Genomic DNA, 21,765 nt, shown 5'->3' with positions numbered 1-21,765 from the left:
TTCCTGAGAATCCTCCAGAATACACTCATAAATAGAAATATTCCCTTAAATTCAGCTCAAGCAATGTATTTTACCGAGGCATAGAACATTCAAAACCACTTGATCCGAGTGAAGAGATGGTGTCGACCAATGACATCAAATTCACACTTTGATCATGAGATTTGCAAATTTTAAACGCATCAAACGCCCGTTCAACCAACACCACCGATAGAACAAGGCCTCCACACGAAGCTCGTGACGTCACCGAAGAAGGCCATTTCATCTATTGCCATTGGATATAGCAGGCTGACGCATGCGATATATTTAACTTTTTTTGCAGTATATCCAATAGTAATACGAGAAATGGCCTTCCTCATTGACGTCACAAGCTCCGTGCGGAGGCCTTGTTGTATAGGTGATGTTGGTTCAACTCATATTCACGTGATTAGTCTGAATTTATTAGTTCGAAGTTTTTGGAGTGAAACATTTTTATTATTAGCATTATTACAGCACTTCAGCATCCAATATCATTCTGAAGTGGATAGCTTCTTCGCGTTATAATCCGTGTGGATATATAATTCGTGAAATTTTGTAAGCCCTTCAAATTCGTATTCGCATGGTGTTTGGAGACTTCGAAAATCTTTAAAGGAGTGTTTGTTGATGTACACATATTGTGATTTTCAGACTATGCATATGTACCACCCCCTCACACCACCCACATAATTGATGCAAAATCCATAATATATATATATATATATATATATATATATATATATATATATATATATATATATATATATATATATATATATATATAGTGAGAGAGGGAGACACACACACACACACACTACTACAATACCATGGTAGTTGCGAAGATAAAAACTAGAAATGAAATACCTTTTGGGTTTGATAATACGGTTGAATAATCGACGTTTTGGGTACACGCAATCGTCGATCATTCAATCGTAAGATAAAAACTACGTAGTTTCGAAGAAAACAACACAAAAAAAAAAGAAAGCGCGAGGCATTCTGACGGCAAAATATGCGGCATGTGCATGGATTTGCGCTCAGACGTCAACGGCAGCAAACACATTTTGAACTGAATAACTTACGGCGTGAAGCTGCTCAAAAGTCACATTTTTGGATGGTATGACATGGGTACTAGGAAAAAAAACTAACACCAAAATAAAACATTCGTTCTTTCAATTCGACGCGAGAGATTTGAGACGCAAGTACGAGGCAGGGGAGAGCTGTTAGAAATCTTTGCTAAGGTTTTTCCAACACAACCCTGCTTCATTTGAGATAACGCAAGTAAGATGGTTTGCATCAGACCGGGGTTGCGAGCAGTTTTATCCATCTATTATCCAGCGTTTTCTGTAATTATATTAGTGCACAATTTCACTTACTTGAAAATATCAAAAAATTTCATCAACCCTTTAAAACCCATGATAAGTGAACGTGTTCTTCAATGATTCAGCATTATTTTTCACAGTGTCGTTACACCTACCTTTGCAAATTGTTATCTTTATCATCTTCAATTTCTCTACCAATTTTGATCAAATAATGTCAATTGTGATGTCGGCGAAGTGATCCAATGTTATGTTCCGGGTGAGAACAATCTGTGCGATGCCTTCCTGTGTTATGAATGCCTGACGAGCAGAAGATTGCTGTTTGCTGCAGAACCATATTTGTGGCAAAGGTTTCTTCTTTTTGATAATGTAGTAATAGTATGCACCACATACAGTGAGAACTATCAGTATCAGCACAAGAATGTACGGCCAAACTACAGCTTCATTTGGATATTCTCCTGTGGGTGAAGTACAACCCCCATATCCATTACACTGGAGTTTAGGTCCACATATTGTTCCATAGGGTAACTTTGGTGTGACTCCACGTGGTACGAATCCTAGTTCTCCGGTTGTTATGCATTTTCCATCTTTCAAACAACAAACTCTGCATCGCCATACGTCTTTGCATATGCATGTATCAGCTCCGTGATCTCGGCAATAGCTGCTGTTGCAGAAGCCTGAAAAACATGTATGGATTCCTCCACGACTATCTGAGCAATTTGTTCCGTCTTTCTCTTCGGTCTTGTTCCAGCAGCTTTTCAATACACCGTCACATTTCCCTACAATACATCCAAAATTTTCTCTAGAGCAATTCTTTCCACGGGCTGATATTGTGCAATTCGTGCAGCACAGAACGGACTTATCACTGCAAGTATAACCTTTACTACGGCGGTAGGTGCATTCTTTACCTCCATTCTTGTTGCCCCATTTCGGAGTACAGCATCTGTCCAAACTCTGGCATACATGTTCATCGGGGCCACAGTCGCATTCTTCACTACCCTCTCTCATTCCATTTCCACATTCTGGAGAAATGGGCTTCATGCATTCTCTTACATAATCTTTGAGCATAGGATGCATGCTATCGAGACTGCATGGCGAGAAGCGATACTGATTTTCCCCATATGACCCTCCTCCTACCATAACATAGTTGTATATTCCATATGGCTGGCAAGTAGCATTTTCTTCTGTATCATGAGGTGCTCCAAAAGAATGACCGAATTCATGGATAAAAATGTACTTCAAAATTACATCCGGATTAGTTTTTACGATACCAAATTTTCCTCCACGTTTCGAGCAGATGCCTCCCACATCTGCTATTCCCCGAGGACCTGCTAACCTGTATCTAGTGACTGCATATGTCAAACAAGAGTTATATGCATGATGATTATTACCATAAATAGCTCTGAAGTCGTGTAAATATGCATTCGTGTCACTTAGATCCATACTAAACGGATAGTCCGGTTCATTCTTGCTCTCGTAAATATTGAGTTTCCCCAGGTAGTATTCGGACGATGTCATTTCCGAAATCTGTAGTGCGGAATGCCTTGTCGACTTCGTGCAACATCAGATACATGTATTGAAGAGCATTTTCCTTCTTCTGTTCGTAAAATCCTGCATCGCCGATCATCTCAACTCTACACACCAGAATATTATGAGAATTCGAGGTTTGTTTTCTTGTCATTTTTACATCTTCAGATATTCTAATGATGTCTTTAGTATTTGTAAGTCTCGAGCTTGAAACATTGATGCTTTTCTGTTCATGATCACTTTGAAAAATATTTGTTTATGGCCATGAAATGTCAGTTACTCAAACTATTGGGAGTTCCCGTTGGTTTGATATCAAGATCCCTGTGAACTATCGTCTTTGACCGCATACAGTTAAAATACGTGGTAACTTGTACCAAGTTGTATGTAGCATTCTGCATTGCGATTATCCCCTCAAAATTGCCGCTGTCCGTTAAGTATCCCGAGACAGAATATTTGTCGTTTTCACACTCATAAAATTTACCTCTGAAAGGTCCGACGTGCTTTGTACCATTCCTGTGTATTTCAACCGTGGTCCTCTTCATCAATGATTCTGGAAGTTTACTGGCCGATACCTCAACGTTGTGTCCAAAATAGTCGAAACCTATTTTTATGTTATCCAGTGAATCCAATGATGCTGGTCCTTCTTCATTCTCATCAAAAGATATGTGTAATTCCGTAATTTGGTACTGGAATAAGAATTCCTGCAGTTGAGATGAAACCGTTGAGAAACCACAAATCATCAGCATCAACAAGAACTTCAGTTTCCTGAAGATTTTTGAAATATCCATTTATTTTTCTCTACCATTCACAACGTTCGCTATGAACATATTGTGGATATCTTACTCTTGAAAGAATAAATTATGGACAGTTGCTATTTGTCGACAATAACCCATCATGTGATCACCACTGTTTTAGATTCGGATATCTCAACAGTATAAATCTGTTACATTCGGAAAAACACGAACAATAAAGTTTGGAATTATGGAATTTACCGTATTTAGCTTAAACACTGTGAACCTATATATCTTATATATAAATGTGAAAGTATGTATGTATGCTCTTTATACAAATCTACAGTTTTAGACCGATCGTCGCCAGATTTTTCATATATACCAAACAGGTACGGGATTGAACCGTAGGCTACTTTAAAAGTTCGTCAGAGCTGGGCAAATGCCCGAAATGGGCGAAAAACTGTCGGGCAACAATGGTTTCGGGGCCTCAACAATCACTTTCGGAACGTTTACTTTGGTTACCGTGGTTCCCAACAATGCGTTTCAGACGGGAATATATGCCTTTACAATGGTTTGTCGCACCTTTAATTCTGTTATTATAACAGTTTACTCCTTTATAACGGTTTGTCACTTTTCCAATCCTCCCAGTAATTGAAGAAAACCCGGGAAGAGCGCCGGGTATTCTATATACAGGGTATCCTGTAAGTGCTAATGCGGTCTTTATCTCATCAACCACCCATCGTAGAGGTATAGTTTCAAACTAAAAAATGCTTAAAAGGCGTTTGAATAATATTCGCTGCACAAGCTGGACGTATGACGTCACTGACAAAACTGGAAATAAAAATGTTCAACGCCAACTGATGAACTCAATGCTTGCCTCAAATCATCAGCACTCTGGCACGAAGTTAAAAAATTATCATTATCCACCAACATGCGAGTTCAACTGCAAAATGACTCAGCACTGCTATCATTTTCACATCAGTTGATCAAACCTGGCAATGGAAGAATTCCCGTATACCCAAACACTGGACTGATTACGCGTTCCCAAATGGATTTTGACAGTTGTTAAATTCAGTTCAAGAACTTGCAGACAAAGTCTTCCCAAACATTCAACAAAATCACCGAAACCATGAGTGGCTTTGTGAGAGAGCGATTCTGGCAACGAAAAATGAGATCAATGAAAACATCCTAAAAATTATTCCGGAAGACACCACATCTTACAAATCGCTTGACACTGTCACAGACAAAGCGCAGACAGTTCTGTATCCTGCAGAATTTCTAAACTCTTTGGATATTCCGGATGTGCCACCACACAACTTGACCCTCAAAGTCGGAGCACCTATAATGCTTTTAAGAAATTTGGAGACGCCGATACACTCTGCAATGGCAGCAGACTCTGCGTGAAGAAATTGCACAATTACATTATTGAAGCAACGATTCTAGCTGGATGTGCTGGAGGAGAAGACGTCTTCATTCCACGTATCCCAATTATCACTGAAGAAATGCCATTCACTTTCAAGCGATTACAGTTCCCGATTCGTTTAGCTTTTGCCATGACAATCAACAAAGCGCAAGGCCAGTCGTTACCAGTGGCAGTTATCAACCTACTTGAGCCCTGATTTTTACACGGACAGCTTTACGTCGCGTGTTGGTAATCCCAAAAATTTGGCATCTACACACCAGATGGAAAAAAAATATATATTGTGTATCCACAAGCGATTGCCTGAAGTTTTTAATTAAAATATTAAAAAATAAAAGTAATTTTTTCTTACTTGATGGAGAAATTTTTTTGATTAAGAAATAATTAATAAGCTATACATACATAAATTTTTTATGGGGCGGGCAACGTCGCCGGGTATCAGCTAGTGTAAAATAAAATTGATTTTCTGCGTGTGTGTGTTCTCTATACAAATCTACAATTTTAGAACGATCGTCACCAAATTTTACATATGTACCAAATGGGACCCGACTTGAACGATAGGCTACTTTACAATTTCGTCATAGCAGGGCAAAAAATTGTCGGGCAACAATGGTTTTTGGGCCTCAACAATTACTTTCCGAACGTTTACTTTGGTTATCGTGGTTCCCTAGCAATGCGTTTCAGACGTGTTTATGCCTTTACAATGGTTTGTCACTTCTCTAATCCTGTTACTATATGTATAATAGTTTCTGCCTTTATAATGGTTTGCCACATTTCCAATTCTCCCAGTAATGAGGTTTTTTGAATGACGTCATAATCATCATCGCTTTGAGGGTCAGGAAAAGGATGATCCTCATAGAAATCAGTATTAAAATTGCTGATATTACTGTAGAAATGCGAAAATTTGGTAGTGTTTTTCACTACATCAATAATTTTAAAATTTGTATTGAATTCTCGATTTTTGAAATATTGAGTTCGCTTAGAGATATACGAAGCCCAGGAGATTAAATATGAAGTAATTACTTTTGAGTTGGATATTCATGCAAAATAACATTGATTCCAATTTTTATTTATATCTTCTCAAGCATGAAAATTAATGTCCGTATTGTCTTTTGATATTCAAACTGCATAAATTCATGTCGAGTAAGATATTTTAAATTCATCAGGGGCCCGTAAAAAGTACATCGAAAAAATTCCACAGCTTTAATTACGCATTTTTGGAAGCTGAAACTGGCAGATGGATAACTTCGGGGGGGGGGGATCGAAATACTGAGCGACCCTTAATAAAGGGGAAAATATATATATATATACACTGTTGGCCACCCAAATTGCAACACCAAGAAAGACAAGAGATATCGCAACAATATTTATTTTGTAGATAACATGTTGACCAAGCATCAAATGATTAAATTTATAGACTTCTGTGAAGTGTGGTTCCTGCCAAAATCAGTAGCCAGAGTAGCCGCCATTGTTGGAGATCACCGCTGCCACACGCCTCGGCATTGATTCAAAGAGACTTTGGATGTGTTCTTGGGGTACAGCAGACCAAGCAGCTTCCACGCGTTGCCAAAGTTGATCTGGCGTGGCAGCTGGGGATGTAATCTGGGTCAATCGTTGAGCAACCATGGACCACATGTTTTCTATCGGCGAAAGATCCGGAGAGCGAGCTGGCCAGGGAAGCAATTCAATCTGGCGATTGACGAAGAACCTTTGGACAATGCGTGCCACGTGTGGTCGCGCATTATCCTGTTGAAATATGGCTGTGGGCAAGCCCTGAAGGTAAGGAAGGACAACTGGCTCCAACACCTCGGAGATGTAGCGCTGGCTTTTTAAAGTACCGGCAATGCGTACTAGAGGAGTGCGATAGTGATATCCAATACCACCCCATACCATAATACCCGGTGCAGGACCAGTGTGGCGGTGCATAACGCAGCTGTACAGCATCCTCTCTCCACGGTGTCTCCAGACTCGAATCCGACCATCGTGGTGTTGCAAACAGAAGCGTGACTCGTCAGTAAAGACAATTTCATTCCATTGTGCCGTCCACATCCTTCTTTCATCGCACCATTGGCGGCGGAGACGTCTGTGGTTCTGCGTCAAGGGTAGACGAAGCAATGGACGTCTTGCGGACAGACCACTCTGCTGTAAACGGCGTCGAATGGTACGCGCAAACACTGGATGATGCGGTACAGACTGAATGTGCTGTGCTATGGTTCGTGATGTGGCTGAGCGATCCGTCACTGCCATACGCACAATACGCCTGTCATCACGTGAAGTGGTGCACTGAGGTGGATGCGATCGAACACGTCGGTCCGTCGTACCCTCCTGCATCCAACGATCACATATCCGCATTACAGTTGTTTGGTTTCGTCCAACACGACTACCGATTTCAATGAAAGATAATCCACAATCTCGGTAGGCCACTATCCTTCCTCTGTCGAACTCGGATACTTGATCAAAAGATGATCGTTTTTTTGAAAAAACCACAAGAAAAACACGATTGCCGTACTTCAAATCGTCGAAAACTCCAAGCCTTAAATAGCGTTTTGAAGTGGCGCCACAGGCGCGCGTGATGTGCGTCTGCGCTGAAATTCTAATTATTTGCATATCTCACCTCCGCTAATGCATGTTGTAAATTTCATATTATTTGCATGCTTCCTTCAGGGTGTTGCATTTACGGTGGCCAGCAGTGTATATTAATTTCTACGTTTCTTTAAATCTAGATTTGTTTATTTCATGAGTCGTGCAGGAAGTCGCCTTATTGGTTAACTTAGACACGGTTTGCATGACCCTCAAAAAAGAGGAAGCTATCGCGTGATCTAAAAAGCCTCATTGAAGAAAACCCGGGTATTATAGCTAGTAATATAATAATAGCAATTTTGTGGGGTTTTTCCTTGAATCTCCCCAGCCCTGTTAGTATGAAATAAGTTTTCGATTTATATAAAATTTTTCGAATCTCACTGGTTGAAATTTTGAACGTGAATCGTGAACCTATAGCATAGGTTCTAAATCTGTGGTGTACAGGTTTCGGGAATCTGTGAGTTTGAATGAGAAAATAGTAAACTTATTGATTTTAAATTATTTCATGCAAAATATGATTTCTTAGCGGTGTCTGTGGCCTTCATCGCATCTCCAAAAAAGGTCTGAGGGAACACTAAAGGTTAAGATCCTCTGATCTAGAGCAAGTGCAGTCGTACAACATGAGAATATCAGATGATGATGATACCCTTAATAACGTAAATCTCGCTATCACGAGTAATGTGCTAATTCTGTTCATATGGATTTCCAAGAAATCAAGGCTGACTTAACCGCCATTTTTGAGCGCAAATATGAACTTATCATAATTGCTATATCAAACAAAAAATGCTATTTCCTATCCTTTTTTTCAACGATTGGAGGTCTCTTTGGGCGGCTAATTTGTTTTCTGGTCACAGGTTGAGAACAAGGGACTCGCTGTATATTTTGCAGGCGCCTTACGTTTAGCTAATGTTAGGGACAGAGGCGTACAAAAACGGATGAGGCATAAGGGTTTTCGGGTCTTCTCCGTCTCGACCAAAAACATTAAAATGTTTTAAATATTTTTGTAAAGAGTTTAGCTTGATTGAAAATAACTATAAAGATTTTCCAAAAATACTATTATTAAACTAAGGTTTACTATTATTAGTAGTATTAAAATTAATGATTGTTATTATTATTATTATTATTATTATTGAAATTAAATATTATTATTAAATTGAAGATTATTGGAAGGAAACGCTATTTTTATGCTATTTCAATTAAATTCTGTTAACATAAGGGCTTTATGAAAGTTGGTAACTTAGAATTTTCTCTGACAGAAATTCCTTGTGCCCCCTTCCCCCAAAGCAGATCCAGCGTACACACCCCTTCTCAACCCTATAGGCACTGCATGCACAAATTTGGGGTGTGTGGTGGTGGTGGTTGCATTTTCTCACTCCTTTTTTTGAAGTGAAACTTCTATAGCGACGTAAGAGTGAAAGTTGGTGAAGCAAAGAAAATTCATCATAAAAAGTGAATCGCTTTCTTTTTCTTCAAAACCCGTTCCGTAGAATAAGATTTACGATTAAGTTTTGAGAAGCAGATGGGTTGTGGTGATGGCGGTGGTTGGGGAGCATGTCAGCACGTCATTGGCCGTGTAAGAAAATAAAGTTGGGGGGTATTAGTGGCTATATTGATTTCGGAACACGGAGCAACGAATATCCTAGAGCGCATGCGTGGAATAAGCTACTCTCTCGTGACCGATTCGCGCTGTTTAATAAAAACGCACGTTGGCAACGAGTTCTTGTACTGTCAATAGAGCGTAGCACTCGCAATCCAGAGGTTACGGGTTCGATTCCGGCTCTTCACATCTGTTGATATCTTCTTCTTTTTTTTAATCTTTAAATTTTGTTTTTTTTAAATCTCTAATTTATTTTTCTTGACTGTTATTCCACGAATGCGAGACGTAAGACGTGACCGTGTAATTTGGCCGTACATTCTTGTTGCGCTGATACTGATAGTTCTCACTGCATCTGGTACATACTATTATTACATTATCAAAAAGAAGAAACCTTTGCCACAAATATGGTCCTGCAGCAAGCAGAAATCTTCTGCTCGTCAGACATTGCATAACACAGGAAAGCATCGCACAGATCATTCTCACCCGAAACATAACATTGGATCACATCGCCGACATCACAATTGACATTATTTGATCAAAATTTGCAGAAAAATTGAAGATGATAAAGAGAAACTTTTTCAAAGATGTACGACAATGTGAAAAATAGTGCTCAATCATTGTGAGAACACGTTCACTTATCATAGGTTTTAAAAGTTTGATCTAATTTTCTGATATTTTCAAGTAACTGAAATTTCAATAACGTTTTACTTTAGCTTTGTTCGTCTGTTTTGTTTGTTCCGGGCTGTTCAATAAAAATAAGATTTCAACAGAAAAAATTGCTACCGAAGGGAGTCCCCGACCGAAGGGTTAGAGAATCCACCAATCTCTCTATCAGTATAAAAACAAGCCTGCCGTTCGGAATCGACAATAAATTGTAGGTGCCGGTCTAGTTAGCCCTCGTGTGCAGAAAATGACCGTGGTGCGACAAAAGTGATCAAATGATCAAAATGAGATTTTCAAACATTAAGCAAAATCTACATCACAAAGAGTTACATTTTATATGTTGTGATCATCTTTCAGGTGGTGACCTTTTTCCGTTATGGTGGGATGCTATTTTTTTCAAAGATGGTATGTCGAGTTATATGGAATGCTGTAAGTAATGTCTTAGTTGCGAGCTTTGCACAACCACCAACTTTACCACATAAAAATGTACGGGATTCCCCTTTAAAGAAGGGAAATTTTCGAAGGCAAAAGAGAGGAAAAATCTGGGAATAATGTACGACCTCTGATTTGTGGACCTTCTTTGACTTTACTGGGGCAGAGAAGGAAAACTCTCATCTTTCTCGTGATCGCCATTCAAAAATCATTTATAAACATTATGAATAGTAGATTTTTATTTACCATTGCAAAATTAGGATTTGTTCCTAATTTTGCAAGCTTAACAAGCTATCTATTCAATTAATAACTGGTTTGTCACTTCTAATGTCTGTTTCAGATAAATTTTAAAATTTAAATTCCTAAGATATCAAGATTCAGCTCTTTTGGCGTATAAAATGAGATTTTATACGGGGGAAAAGATACATAATTTAATTTTACAACGAAATACACTTACCTGATGGTGTATTGCCAACAGCTGAAAAAAAAAAAACCATGTGACTGTAACATCGACGAATACTTGATCGTTGGATTTACAAATAAAAGCCCGTTTACACGCGTCAAGTAGTTTAGTAGTTTATTAAATTGCCGAATGGAAAAGATCTGACGCCGGGCACGAGTCTAAGACTTTTTTAACAGCTTCTGTAACGGCTCTCTGAGAGGGCTGTCTAAGTTAACTAAATTTCAAGTCACTTCTAAATTTTAACAATGAATACTTGGTTACTCACATTGGAGCAATTTTTGAAGCACTTGGCGACTTAAAAGTTACCTAACTTCTAAGTCGTCAAGTGCTTAAAAAACTGTTCAAATGTGAATAATCAAGTAGTCAATATTTTCACATCGCTTAATAAGAGGCCGTGCCCACTGGCACATACTTAATCAAGAAAATTAGCCTGTTTCTATTCACTTGCTGCTTGTTAACTTAACAACTGAACCCGTGTGTAAACGGTCCTTAACGTCTGCATGCAGTTTGAAGTACTTAACGACATAAAATTTACGTAACTAATAAATTACTTGATGTTTGTAAACTGACCTAAACACTCGTGACATTGGAAGAATGAGAGCTTCAAAGACCGTTGTCATGATGAGAAGATAGCTCCGAGTCAAGGAGGCTGTGGTTCAGTGGAATGTTTCCGCTACAAGAAGGACAGAGACTGTGGCACCTGGGAGTAGGGGGGGTGTACTAACCATACAAGATATTTCTGAATGTCTCTTCCGTTTACGGATTTGCAAACGGAACTGCCGCAGAGGCAAATTTTTTTTTGTGTGTGTGTGTACCATGGTCCCCACATGGGGGGGCTGACAGGGCTCTAGCCCTGGAGCCCGGGACGGTTATCATCATTTTATTGCTTTTTCACGCTATAAATTAACTACAGAAGGGGGCCAGTTCAAAGTCTGACCGAGGGGCCCGCAAAGGATCCCAGCCTGGGGGCACCGATACAGGATGTGGGGACCATGGTGTGTACTACCACCTCTTAAAGTTTTTCTCATCTTTTCTGATCACCCTGTATAATGATATATATGAATAGCTGCATGTCAGTTGAAAAGTTTTATAATTAAAAGTTTGAGAGAGTTTAAAGTCAACGGTTGCAGAGCTATCCGATGGGCAAAAAATTTGGGGCAGCCTGTGATGATAGATCAGAATAAATATCTTATTTACTGTGCAGTTTAAATGTGCATCATCAGTAGTATAAAAATGCAGATTTCCTTCTTTACATTATGTGTTTGAAACGTAAAATTTTTTATCTCCCTAAAATTATTTTTTACTTCAAAAATTTGAAGTAAAGAAATAGAAGTGTATGCTTTTATGACGAATTTTGAATAATTGCAGAACTTACTAGGAGTTGGAGTCGTAGTTGTACATTCAGGTGGAATTCCTAGAAAAGTACAAAATGAAAACTACAACAACTGAATATTACGTTAAGATTAAAATATAATGGAAAAGTAATTGATACAAAAACACAAAATGTTTTATTTATTTCAGATTATTTTTCTAGTCAACGTCACCTCATTTGTTACAAGCTCTGAATCCATTAGCCATTTCAAGCTCATGAACATTCGTTTGCTTGAAAGGAATAGCTTACAAGCAAAAAGTAAAGTAAAGCAAACAAAGTAAAGTTATATCAAGATTGCTTTACAAAGAAGGTCGATTTTGGGACTCCTGGGCTAGGGTTCAAAGGGTGAGCTCTATGAAGGGTCGTCTCAACGGTATCAGCTCCCAGGAAAAATAAAATATTCTCGGAGGCCCCGTAATGAGCTGGAAGTTACGGCTTACACATCAACACACTTACTCCCGGAAAGCATGGTACAGATCTCATCACGTAGGCCTCACAGGGACATGAGGCCCTCTGGGTCATGGCTGGATGTACTCACGCGTTGAGACGGTCCTGGTTTTTGAGCGTTTCTGCTTGAATGTGAAAATAGGCACGATTTTTCCAACATGTCTCCTAAAAGCTTTATTTCTACGCAACAGAATTTTTTTCGACGGCTCTCTGTGACGACCCCTCTCCCTCATTAAGCCTTTAGAATATCCCAGAATTGCAAGGAGGCAATATGGCTTCACGTTAAGAAACACTGAATTACATATGTATAATATGTTGCACAGGGAATTTTTGTATTATCTGTTTAATAAAAACTGAAAATATTAGTATTAGCATATTAGTGTTGCCCATAATACGCCCTAAGTCAGGCATCTTCAACCCGATACTCGCGAGCACCATGGTGCTCCTTGAAGTATCCAGAGTGCTCTATGCTCAAGTCCGATTCTGTGCTCACAAGCACTTGGTCAAAGTTCCAATCAAACACCTTGGGGGAATTGCATTGAAGGATGGAAGTCATCGTAATTTCATGCATTCGTATGTTAAACTTGCCGTACGGGTGCTCTTCGTTTGATGATGGATACAGGTAGTGCTCGCGACTGGAAAAAAATTCGAGACCTTTGTGCTAAATAAGTTACCTAATTCATTTCGTGAGTAGTAGTCTCAAATTTTTTGTCATTTCGGAACTTTGATTACCCGTTATTTCCCGAGAATTCCCCAAAATAATATTTTTTATATAGATAATTAGTTCTCGAAGATGCGAGGAAATAATGAGAATGAAGAAGCCTCCCGTATCCTAAACTGAAAATTCAGAATTAATGACGAGAAAAAATCGGAATTGTGATAGAGTAAAATTTTTCAGAATTAATGTGTGTTCAAAATAATTGTGGTTATTATTTAATCTGAGGGACCGATGCTCCCTCCCCCGTTAAGACTGAACTGCACAAGAATATAATGAAATATTTTATTAATCGTTAGGGCTCCTGGAAACCCAGGCCGACTTATTTATCATCTTTTTGCCAAGTGTGACACCAGTATTATCGCTACAACCAATCGCTGTTCCGTATTTCGCTTTTTTTAACGACTTTGAACAAAAAAAACTTTTTTCTGCGCACTGTGCGTCAGTGTTATCACTACAGCGAATAACTGACCTCTATATCATTGTTTAGGGGCCGTTCAAGTATTACGTCAGCAAAGTTTTAGCCATTTTTAACCCCCTCCCTCCCCTTGTCAGCAAAATTTCGTCAGCACTGCCCCCCTACCTCCTAACGCATACTGGTGGGATCAGAAACGTACGTGGGAGAGGGGCTAGGGAGGGCGCTCGTGTGCGTGCTGCCCCCCCCCCCCACACGAAATTTTTTTTTTAAATGTAAAAAACATTTAAAAAAATTAAAATTTCGCAAGAACATATATTTATATGTTATTATAATCAATATCTGTTAATTTCAATACTACTTGAACTAGTAACTTGTAAGAACTCAAAATGTAAGAACTTGTAGGAACTCAAAATTTCTCTTTAAGAAATGCATTGCGACCCACCCTTTAAGCCATATATGGTAAACCCTTGACTCGCGGACCAAATGTGGCCCTGAAGATTATCTGATGTGACTTGCCCTCTCAAACCTAATTTTATAAAAATGAACTAAGCGGCACATTTACAGATTACTTAAATGACCCGTGACACCACGCCAGAGCATTTAAGTGGTAGTAGTAGAATGAAGTAGGCCCGTGACACATTCAAATATCATTTAAGTAACACGCGACACACTTCCAGAACACTTAAACGATCCGTGGCACATTTAGAGATCCTTTGAGTAACAAGTGGCACAATTTTAGAGCACTAAAGTGGCCCCCCCCCCCGGTGTGGTTCTGCACCACTCAAGTTATCCGCGGAACGTTCCCAGATTACTTAAGTGATCTGTGGCATAACTACGAATCACTTGAGTGATGCGTTGCACAGTTTGAGCACTTAAGTGGCCTGGACACTTTCCAGAGCATTTAAGCGGCCCGGAAACAGTTCCTGAGCACTTGAAGGATTCGTAAAACATTTAGAGATAGTTGTAGTTTCTCTGAAAGGGATTTATCTTTAGGAAGAGTGTTAGTTCAGGTGCCCACAAACTAGATAAAAAAATTTCTGGCTTTTGGCACACCGAGTAAGATGCCATTAAGAATATTTCATATTTTCATAAAAGGTGGTTGATGGCGTAAGCATCATCCATACGACCCCCCCTCCGCCTTGTCATCAAAAGTCAGCAAAACCCCCCCCCTCCCCCATCGATGCTGACGCAACACTTGAATGACCCTTTAACGATCAGACGTTAACGTCAATTTGACGTCACATTGAACAGAAAATTTGTTTTCCCGCTCTCTATAACACGTTAGGGTTTCAAGGCACCTTACTCCGAATGCGTTGTCATTACACCACATTTGGCTTTTGGAAAACGTGTTGTATGCATTTTTTTTTTTGTGCGGTCTTCGTCACTTTCTCATTTTGATCAAACTTAATATTACTCAATGATAACAATTCATACCACTGATAGAGGCCGATGCCACAGGAGTGTTTTGGAGGATGAAAAATAAACCAGAGTTGCTAGACGATGTGAAAGGCCAAAACCGTGCAGCATTTCACGGACGGGTGGTTCGTTTCTTATTATGAATCCGGTTTCCTCCGAGAATAACAACAATATTCTGACAACCGATAATTGCGCTCGTATGGCATCGCCCTAAAAGTCGAAACACACTACACTGATGTGACGTGATGTCACGTAATGTCAGAGGCGTTGTGAATTCTGATTCGTTTAAATTCTGTGACGTGGGAATTGCACGCATAATTTCCACGTCTCAAGTCTTCCACGAATCAGAATTCCCAATGTCTTTGACATTGCATGATAATCACGTCACGTCAGGTAGTGTGTTTCAGCCTTAAGACGTACAAAAAACGGCCAAATGAAACTTACGTGGAGTTGTACAAGTAAACGGTGGTTTTTGCCCTAGAACGTTATGAATAAAAAAATCTTGTTTAAATGCGCCACAATCACAAATGTTAAGATATGGAACTTTTTTATTGGGAAAAAATGTGAAAGAATTTGGAAATTATCAGTCCCGAATGATTGCAGCTATAGAATAAAACAATTGTAGATATAATGAGTAGGTATTATTATACGTATCGCGTAAAAAAAAAGTCGTTATCACATGTTGTACTGAGTCGCTGTATGAACATGAAAAATAAAATAGTTTAAAATGTTTAATGTTGCCATAAAGAATAAATGAAAAAAACTATTTATTTTGATTTGTGATTATTATTTTTTGACTGAAAGCGCTCACGGGCTTAGTTCTGTTCGCGATACGGGTCAGTATTTCGAGTTTATCTAAAATTTTAGCATATTAATGATGGATGTTGTTTTGCTTAACAACTTTCGTTTCATTACAGAAAAGTTTATACATAATTTTCACGCGTTACAACTACATTTTCCTCCATTTTCCGTTTGTACCATTGCCGGGGTAGAATTTCACGTTTCCAAGCTATATATTTACACTTCCTTATGTTCTTCCTTTTTTTGCCATCAGCACCGTGGAAAATGAATGTAAAAATGTGTGTGTGTGTGGTATGTTTCATTTTATTTGATAACAATGTGTACGTCTGTACGTTTTATGAATAAATTTAGTTATATTAATTTTTACTTCTGACTTATTAGTCAGCATCCTAATTGGTGGACTGGTTATTGTAGGGGTGGAGGATCGTCGTTCTCTTCTGAAAAGCTTGGGATTACAGCTGATAACGTTCAATGAAATGGTCGCGATTCAGTTGAAATTCAGCAGCATTCTCTCCGTATAAAAACTGCAAGCAGTAGAATCCCGAGTATTCCTGTCAAATATGAAAGCATATTCTCATATTTTATTCGTTCAAAATTCTGATGGTATGTTCATGGTATGGCTTCATGTGTGGTGTAGCAGTAGTAGATAGGGCCTCCAAAAAATGGCTCGGGGATCCATGATGTTCTTAAGTCAGCCACCTCGTTGGGCAATTTGCCTGTTGTGGCGTTGTATTTGAAACCGAGGGTACCTAAACATGTATGCAATCACACTAGTTTCATCGACCGCCACAGACGTTTGACGTGGCGCTTTTTCCTCGGTCTTTGCAAAACTGTGACATAATTAAGTAACTAATTAATTTCACAGAACATGATATGATTTAGGAAACCAAGATATTCTAAGTTTCAGGGGGAAGCTAATTTAACGTAAAAGTGCTGAAATCAATTCTTTTAATTTATGTACATATCGACTTTTTGTTGAGATAGTGTTTTTGTAGCCTTGATACAACAAAGACTGCAGCATTCAAGCACATGGTGAAAAAAAAAATCAAGAAAACTGCACGTAATCAACTCTAAATATGAATATAAGAACTGCCGTGCATATTTTAAATTTGCAGGCATGAAAAATTTATGATGACAATCAAGTAATATAGGAACATTATATTTACTCTCATATATTAATACATAACATGAATGTTTTTCATATATCATGAAGCAAATCTAAAACTTACCTATCGTTGCTAAATAAGTAATAATCAAACAAAAGTTTAAAATAAATTGAAAAAAGTGCTTAAATTAGAATAAAATATGCAGTTGAAACTCAATACATAAAAACACACAACAGATTTTGTATGTAAATACAGATAACTAAAATTGTAAGTACCGCGTATACTTCATTGTAACTTTCTTGATGAAAAACGTGAACAAATCATTGAAACTCAAAAAATCATTATTTTTTTTGGTGTTTTTGCGTCTTTGTTGATTAAAGTATGTATTCACATATTCCTAACATTTTTTTTTCACTTTTTCCATAGGAAACGTTTACTTCTAAATATTTAACGGAATTTTGCAACAGCCTGAATCTTATACAATTAGAATTTGAACTGATGACCAAATTTGAATCATTCAGTGCAAAACTCTTGTAATGAATAAAATTACAGAGTTCTATCTTTAGTGCATCTGTTCAGAAAAGAACAGAACGGGCTGAGCACGACCAGGCTCAGTCGCGTGCGTGTTATAAGCTCATTGTCCCAGAGGGTGTGGTGGTCATGCCGGAGAAAATTCTGAGTTACAAGGAGAAAAAAAATAACTGAGGTCTATCATGGGACCTAAAGTATCCCCTAGTCATGTACGTGCATTCATATACAATTACAAAAAATGTGTCAGACACAACGAAGAGAATCAGGTTAACATTGAGTTCAGGGCCCCATATTTTAGAATATCTAGAGGACCATTTGACAATATGCATTCAAATTCGAGAGTCAAAGTAACATGTACTAATATAAATATACACACACAAGTGCGAGACTATGCATAACAAATGAGTAAGAAAAAGAAGGTAAATTGGGAGCTCTGGCGTGGGATCTAAAGGACCCCGAGGCATGTACATCCAGATATAAATTCAAAAGGCACGCGTGAGGGCAGGCAAATTCGAAAATGATCCTGTTGTACAAGGAGTTCAGAGGCCCTCCTATTCTGGGGTGCTGGAGGACCCTTCTAGGCACCTAGTGCATCTAGTGTATCTGCTCAGTAACTGTGAGGCTATTTCTCTTTGTAGGAATTCGGTTCTTTTATTTGGTTTCTATTCACTTTGACCACATTATGACCAACTATGCTTCGCTCACAATTTGGCAATAGTTCGGCGATTCATTTTCTGTTGCAATATGATCCGTACAAAGCTGGTTTCTCCAAATGAATGTTCAGGTATTAGACCCGCCTCTCAGAACCCTGACATAAATCTTATTGAGAAAAGGTACACGACAGCTCAATATAGACCGCAATACCCAAAATCTTCTCCACAAATAGCCTAAGTTCTTTAAACCGCATGGTGCGCAACTCCGGTCAAAGGATTCCGAAAATTATCCAGTGACAGCTGTGATCGCTGTATAAAAAGTGGACCCACCCGTTATTAATTTCTGCTGCACCGCAATTATTAATTGCTACTGTAATTTGCAATACCGAGGTGAAAATGGATACTTTTCGTATGATAGCGTATGCAATCAAAAATCTCATAAAACAAACAAATCGCATAAGTGATCTTTTTTGTCATAAATAATCTGCTATAATCAAATACAGTAAAACTCTCTTTTGCGGACACCGGTAAGACAAGAAAATTCGTCCATAAAAGAGGAGTGGCCGGTAATCAGGGATATGAAATGCATAATTTAATTATACAAAGGGAAATTATTATTTGTCCGTAAAACAGGGTTGACCGCATCTGAGGGGAGTCCGTTAAGAGTGGTTTTAGTATATCTTCAGTCAAATACTACAATTTTAAATTACATTGAGTTTGTCAATCTTATATATGCATGAATAATTTTACTTAGAATTACTTACGGCTTTTTTCTGAAAAAGTCAAATAGAAAAAATAAATATCGCATGAAATCATAATTGGAATTTTTTACATTTTTTTTTAATTGAATCTTCACTAATAGTTTTTAAAATAAAAATTTTTAAGATAAAAACATGAAAAAAAATATATTCATTGAAGAAAATACATATACAAAGTATACTTATTGAAAAAACAACTTGAACATCAAAACATAATAAGCTAGAGTAAATACAGTGAAATCTCGATGCAACTATTCTCAAAATAAGGACAAATCTCTCTACTATGAGAGAACATCTTTTCAAATCTTATGCGGATCACTTTTAATCTGATGTTGAAATTCTCTAGATGCGATATCCTTTACTACGAACAGCAAATATCTCTATAACGACACTTTTATTTTTTATTTTGAGATGTTGGAACCGCTACAAAATAATGTAATTTTATGTCTCAAAATTAGCTCAAAATTACTGGCACCTCACCAGTTTCGTTCTTCCCTTGGGCATTTACTGACATAGGTAGTTTGCCCTGAAATTTATAATGAAATGACCACTGTTGCCACTTCATGTCTTTAGACATCAAAGTGCGGTAAACTCCTTTACAAGGAAAAACACAGAACTGAATTTGGGAGGAGGAGGTCTGTCTTTGGAAATTTCTAATAAATTAAATGTTAAAGATGTCTATCACTTCATACTAGAATATGATAGCATATATATAGTATATTCAAGAATGTATGTAAAAAATTTGAAATTAATCAATGGCCAGATAGTATTTTTAATGATGTTTTTGCTAGAGCAGAGTTTTTCACCATCTTAAAAGGTACATATTTTGTTTGGTATTGTATAATGTTTGCGTGAGTAGCATAAAATTTTTTTTTCATGAAATAATTTTTTTAGCAATTAATTTGAATATTAAGAAAATTTCATGATATATAATGTTAATAATGAACTCACCTTCTCCCGCTGCAAATTATAACGTAATGAAAGAAAAAAATACTCATCATGTTAGAGTTAGAGGTTCAATAAGCAATTTACAAGTGAAATACAAACATAGAAAAAAACAAGACGAGTGTTCTTCAACCAGTGGTACCCGGTAAGTGAATTACTTCGTCCGATTCATGTAGCCGCTCTACACATACTTTTAGCTTTTATAAATAATATACCAAAATATGCAGTCTTCATATATTGGTTTAATTACTATGGGGCCGTTCAAGTATTACGTCAGCAAACTTTTAGCCATTTTTGACCCCACCCTTGTCAGCAAAATTTTGTCAGCACTGTTCCCTACCTCCTAATGCATATTGGTTGGGATTAGAAACGTACGAGGGAGGTTCAATGCTATTTCAAGGCTAAGAACTCAAAATTTCTCTTTAAGAAATTCATTGCGACCCATCCTTTTAAACCATATATGGTAAACCCTTGACCCGCGGACCAAATGTGGCCCTGAAGGTTATCTGATGTGGCTTGCCCTTTCAAACTTAATTTAGTAAAAATGAACTAAGCGGCACATTTACAAATCGCTTAAATGACCCGTAGCACAATTCCAGAGCATTTAAGTGGCCTTGGCACATTTTCAGATCACTGAAGCATGACTCAAAGATCACTTTCACATTCGAATATTACTTAAGTAAACCGCAGCATGGTACATTTCTAGATTCCTTAAGTGACATGTCACATGTGGCACAGTTTTAGAGCACTTACGCTGCCCCAGTGCGGTTCTACATCACTCAAGTAATCCGCGGAACATTCTCAGATTACTTAAGTGATCCATGGCATAATTACGGATCTCTTGAGTAATGCGTGGCACAGCTCCAGAGCTCTTAAGCGGCCCGGACACATTTCCAGAGCACTTATTTTTTTATCGGCCCGCCAATTGTGTGTGTTTTTCCTATTTAATAATTTTTCTTGCCGGTCTGCAAATTATTTCTATTTTATTCTTGCTTATCCTCAAAATTATTTAAATATTTTTCACCGGTCCGCAGGTGAAAACAGGTTGAAGAACATTGATCTAGACGCATCTTTAGTAAAAGGTAGCAGCATTATTAGAATTAGTCTATGCCACTTATTAGGATCATGGATAATGTTATCATTCCAGTATTATCACTTTTGCAAGGAACAGAACGCACCTACACCATAACATGGGAAAAAAAATTCACTTATTGTTACCGGACTTCGGGAATAATGCTGTGAAATTTATTTCAGTCGCAAGTAGTTTTTGCGCATTCTGAAGCTAAACGCTTAATTTTTTTCCGAGTAAGTTATCGTCATCAGGCTGCAAGACTATGTATATTAGAGGCTAGAAGGTGTTCTTTCTCCCCTTCCTTGTTGACAAACATTTCTCTACTTAATGTCGCAATCAGTCCATAGCATTCACTGTGATCCATGTTCGTGTAAAGCTGTTTTCGTCATGACTTTCCTATGGTGAAGTCAAATGTATGCCGAAAATAAAAACGCTCCCCTTCAGTTCTTGATCAGTTTCTTTCAATTCATCACATCTGGGGAAAGAAATTCAAATTTCTTTTCCCCCGTGACTTTGCCAAGGGATGTATGTGCCTTAAACAATTTCATTCTAACGCCTCACAATGGCGGATCAATAAAAATACAAAATTTTAGCTTAAAGGGGGAAAAAAAAGACATCCCGTTTTAGAATAGAATGAAGGAACGGTTTGAATATTTTGCAACCAATTACAGTTGTTCCGTTTTACCGATACCTGTTTTTATCATAGGTCCCGTTCAACAAAATGGGATATTTGGCCACCGTACTTGCGAAGGGGAGTTTTTGGATATAGTTATCATTTGGTTATTGTTAA

At 38.0% G+C, this 21,765-nt stretch overlaps 1 protein-coding gene across 1 annotated transcript in view; it reads right to left on the bottom strand.

Moving 5' to 3' along the window:
* LOC149078731 (uncharacterized) overlaps window positions 1-21,765 on the bottom strand; it is a 146,881-nt gene that overhangs the window by 26,052 nt on the left and 99,064 nt on the right. Inside the window, exons 44-45 of the mRNA XM_089240455.1 lie at window positions 12,117-12,155; window positions 10,736-10,756 (exon numbers count right to left, since the gene is read on the bottom strand). Coding sequence (XP_089096581.1) covers window positions 10,736-10,756; window positions 12,117-12,155 — 60 coding nt within the window. The remainder of the gene's footprint in view (window positions 1-10,735; window positions 10,757-12,116; window positions 12,156-21,765) is intronic.

This window comes from Pholcus phalangioides, unplaced genomic scaffold, assembly GCF_987345545.1.
Source record: "Pholcus phalangioides strain wild (caught in Gottingen) unplaced genomic scaffold, Ppha-v1.0 ptg000013l_1, whole genome shotgun sequence".
Classification (NCBI taxonomy): Eukaryota; Metazoa; Arthropoda; class Arachnida; order Araneae; family Pholcidae; genus Pholcus; species Pholcus phalangioides.
Note: the sequence above shows the minus strand (reverse complement) of the source record. Positions and strands in the feature narration are given on the sequence as shown.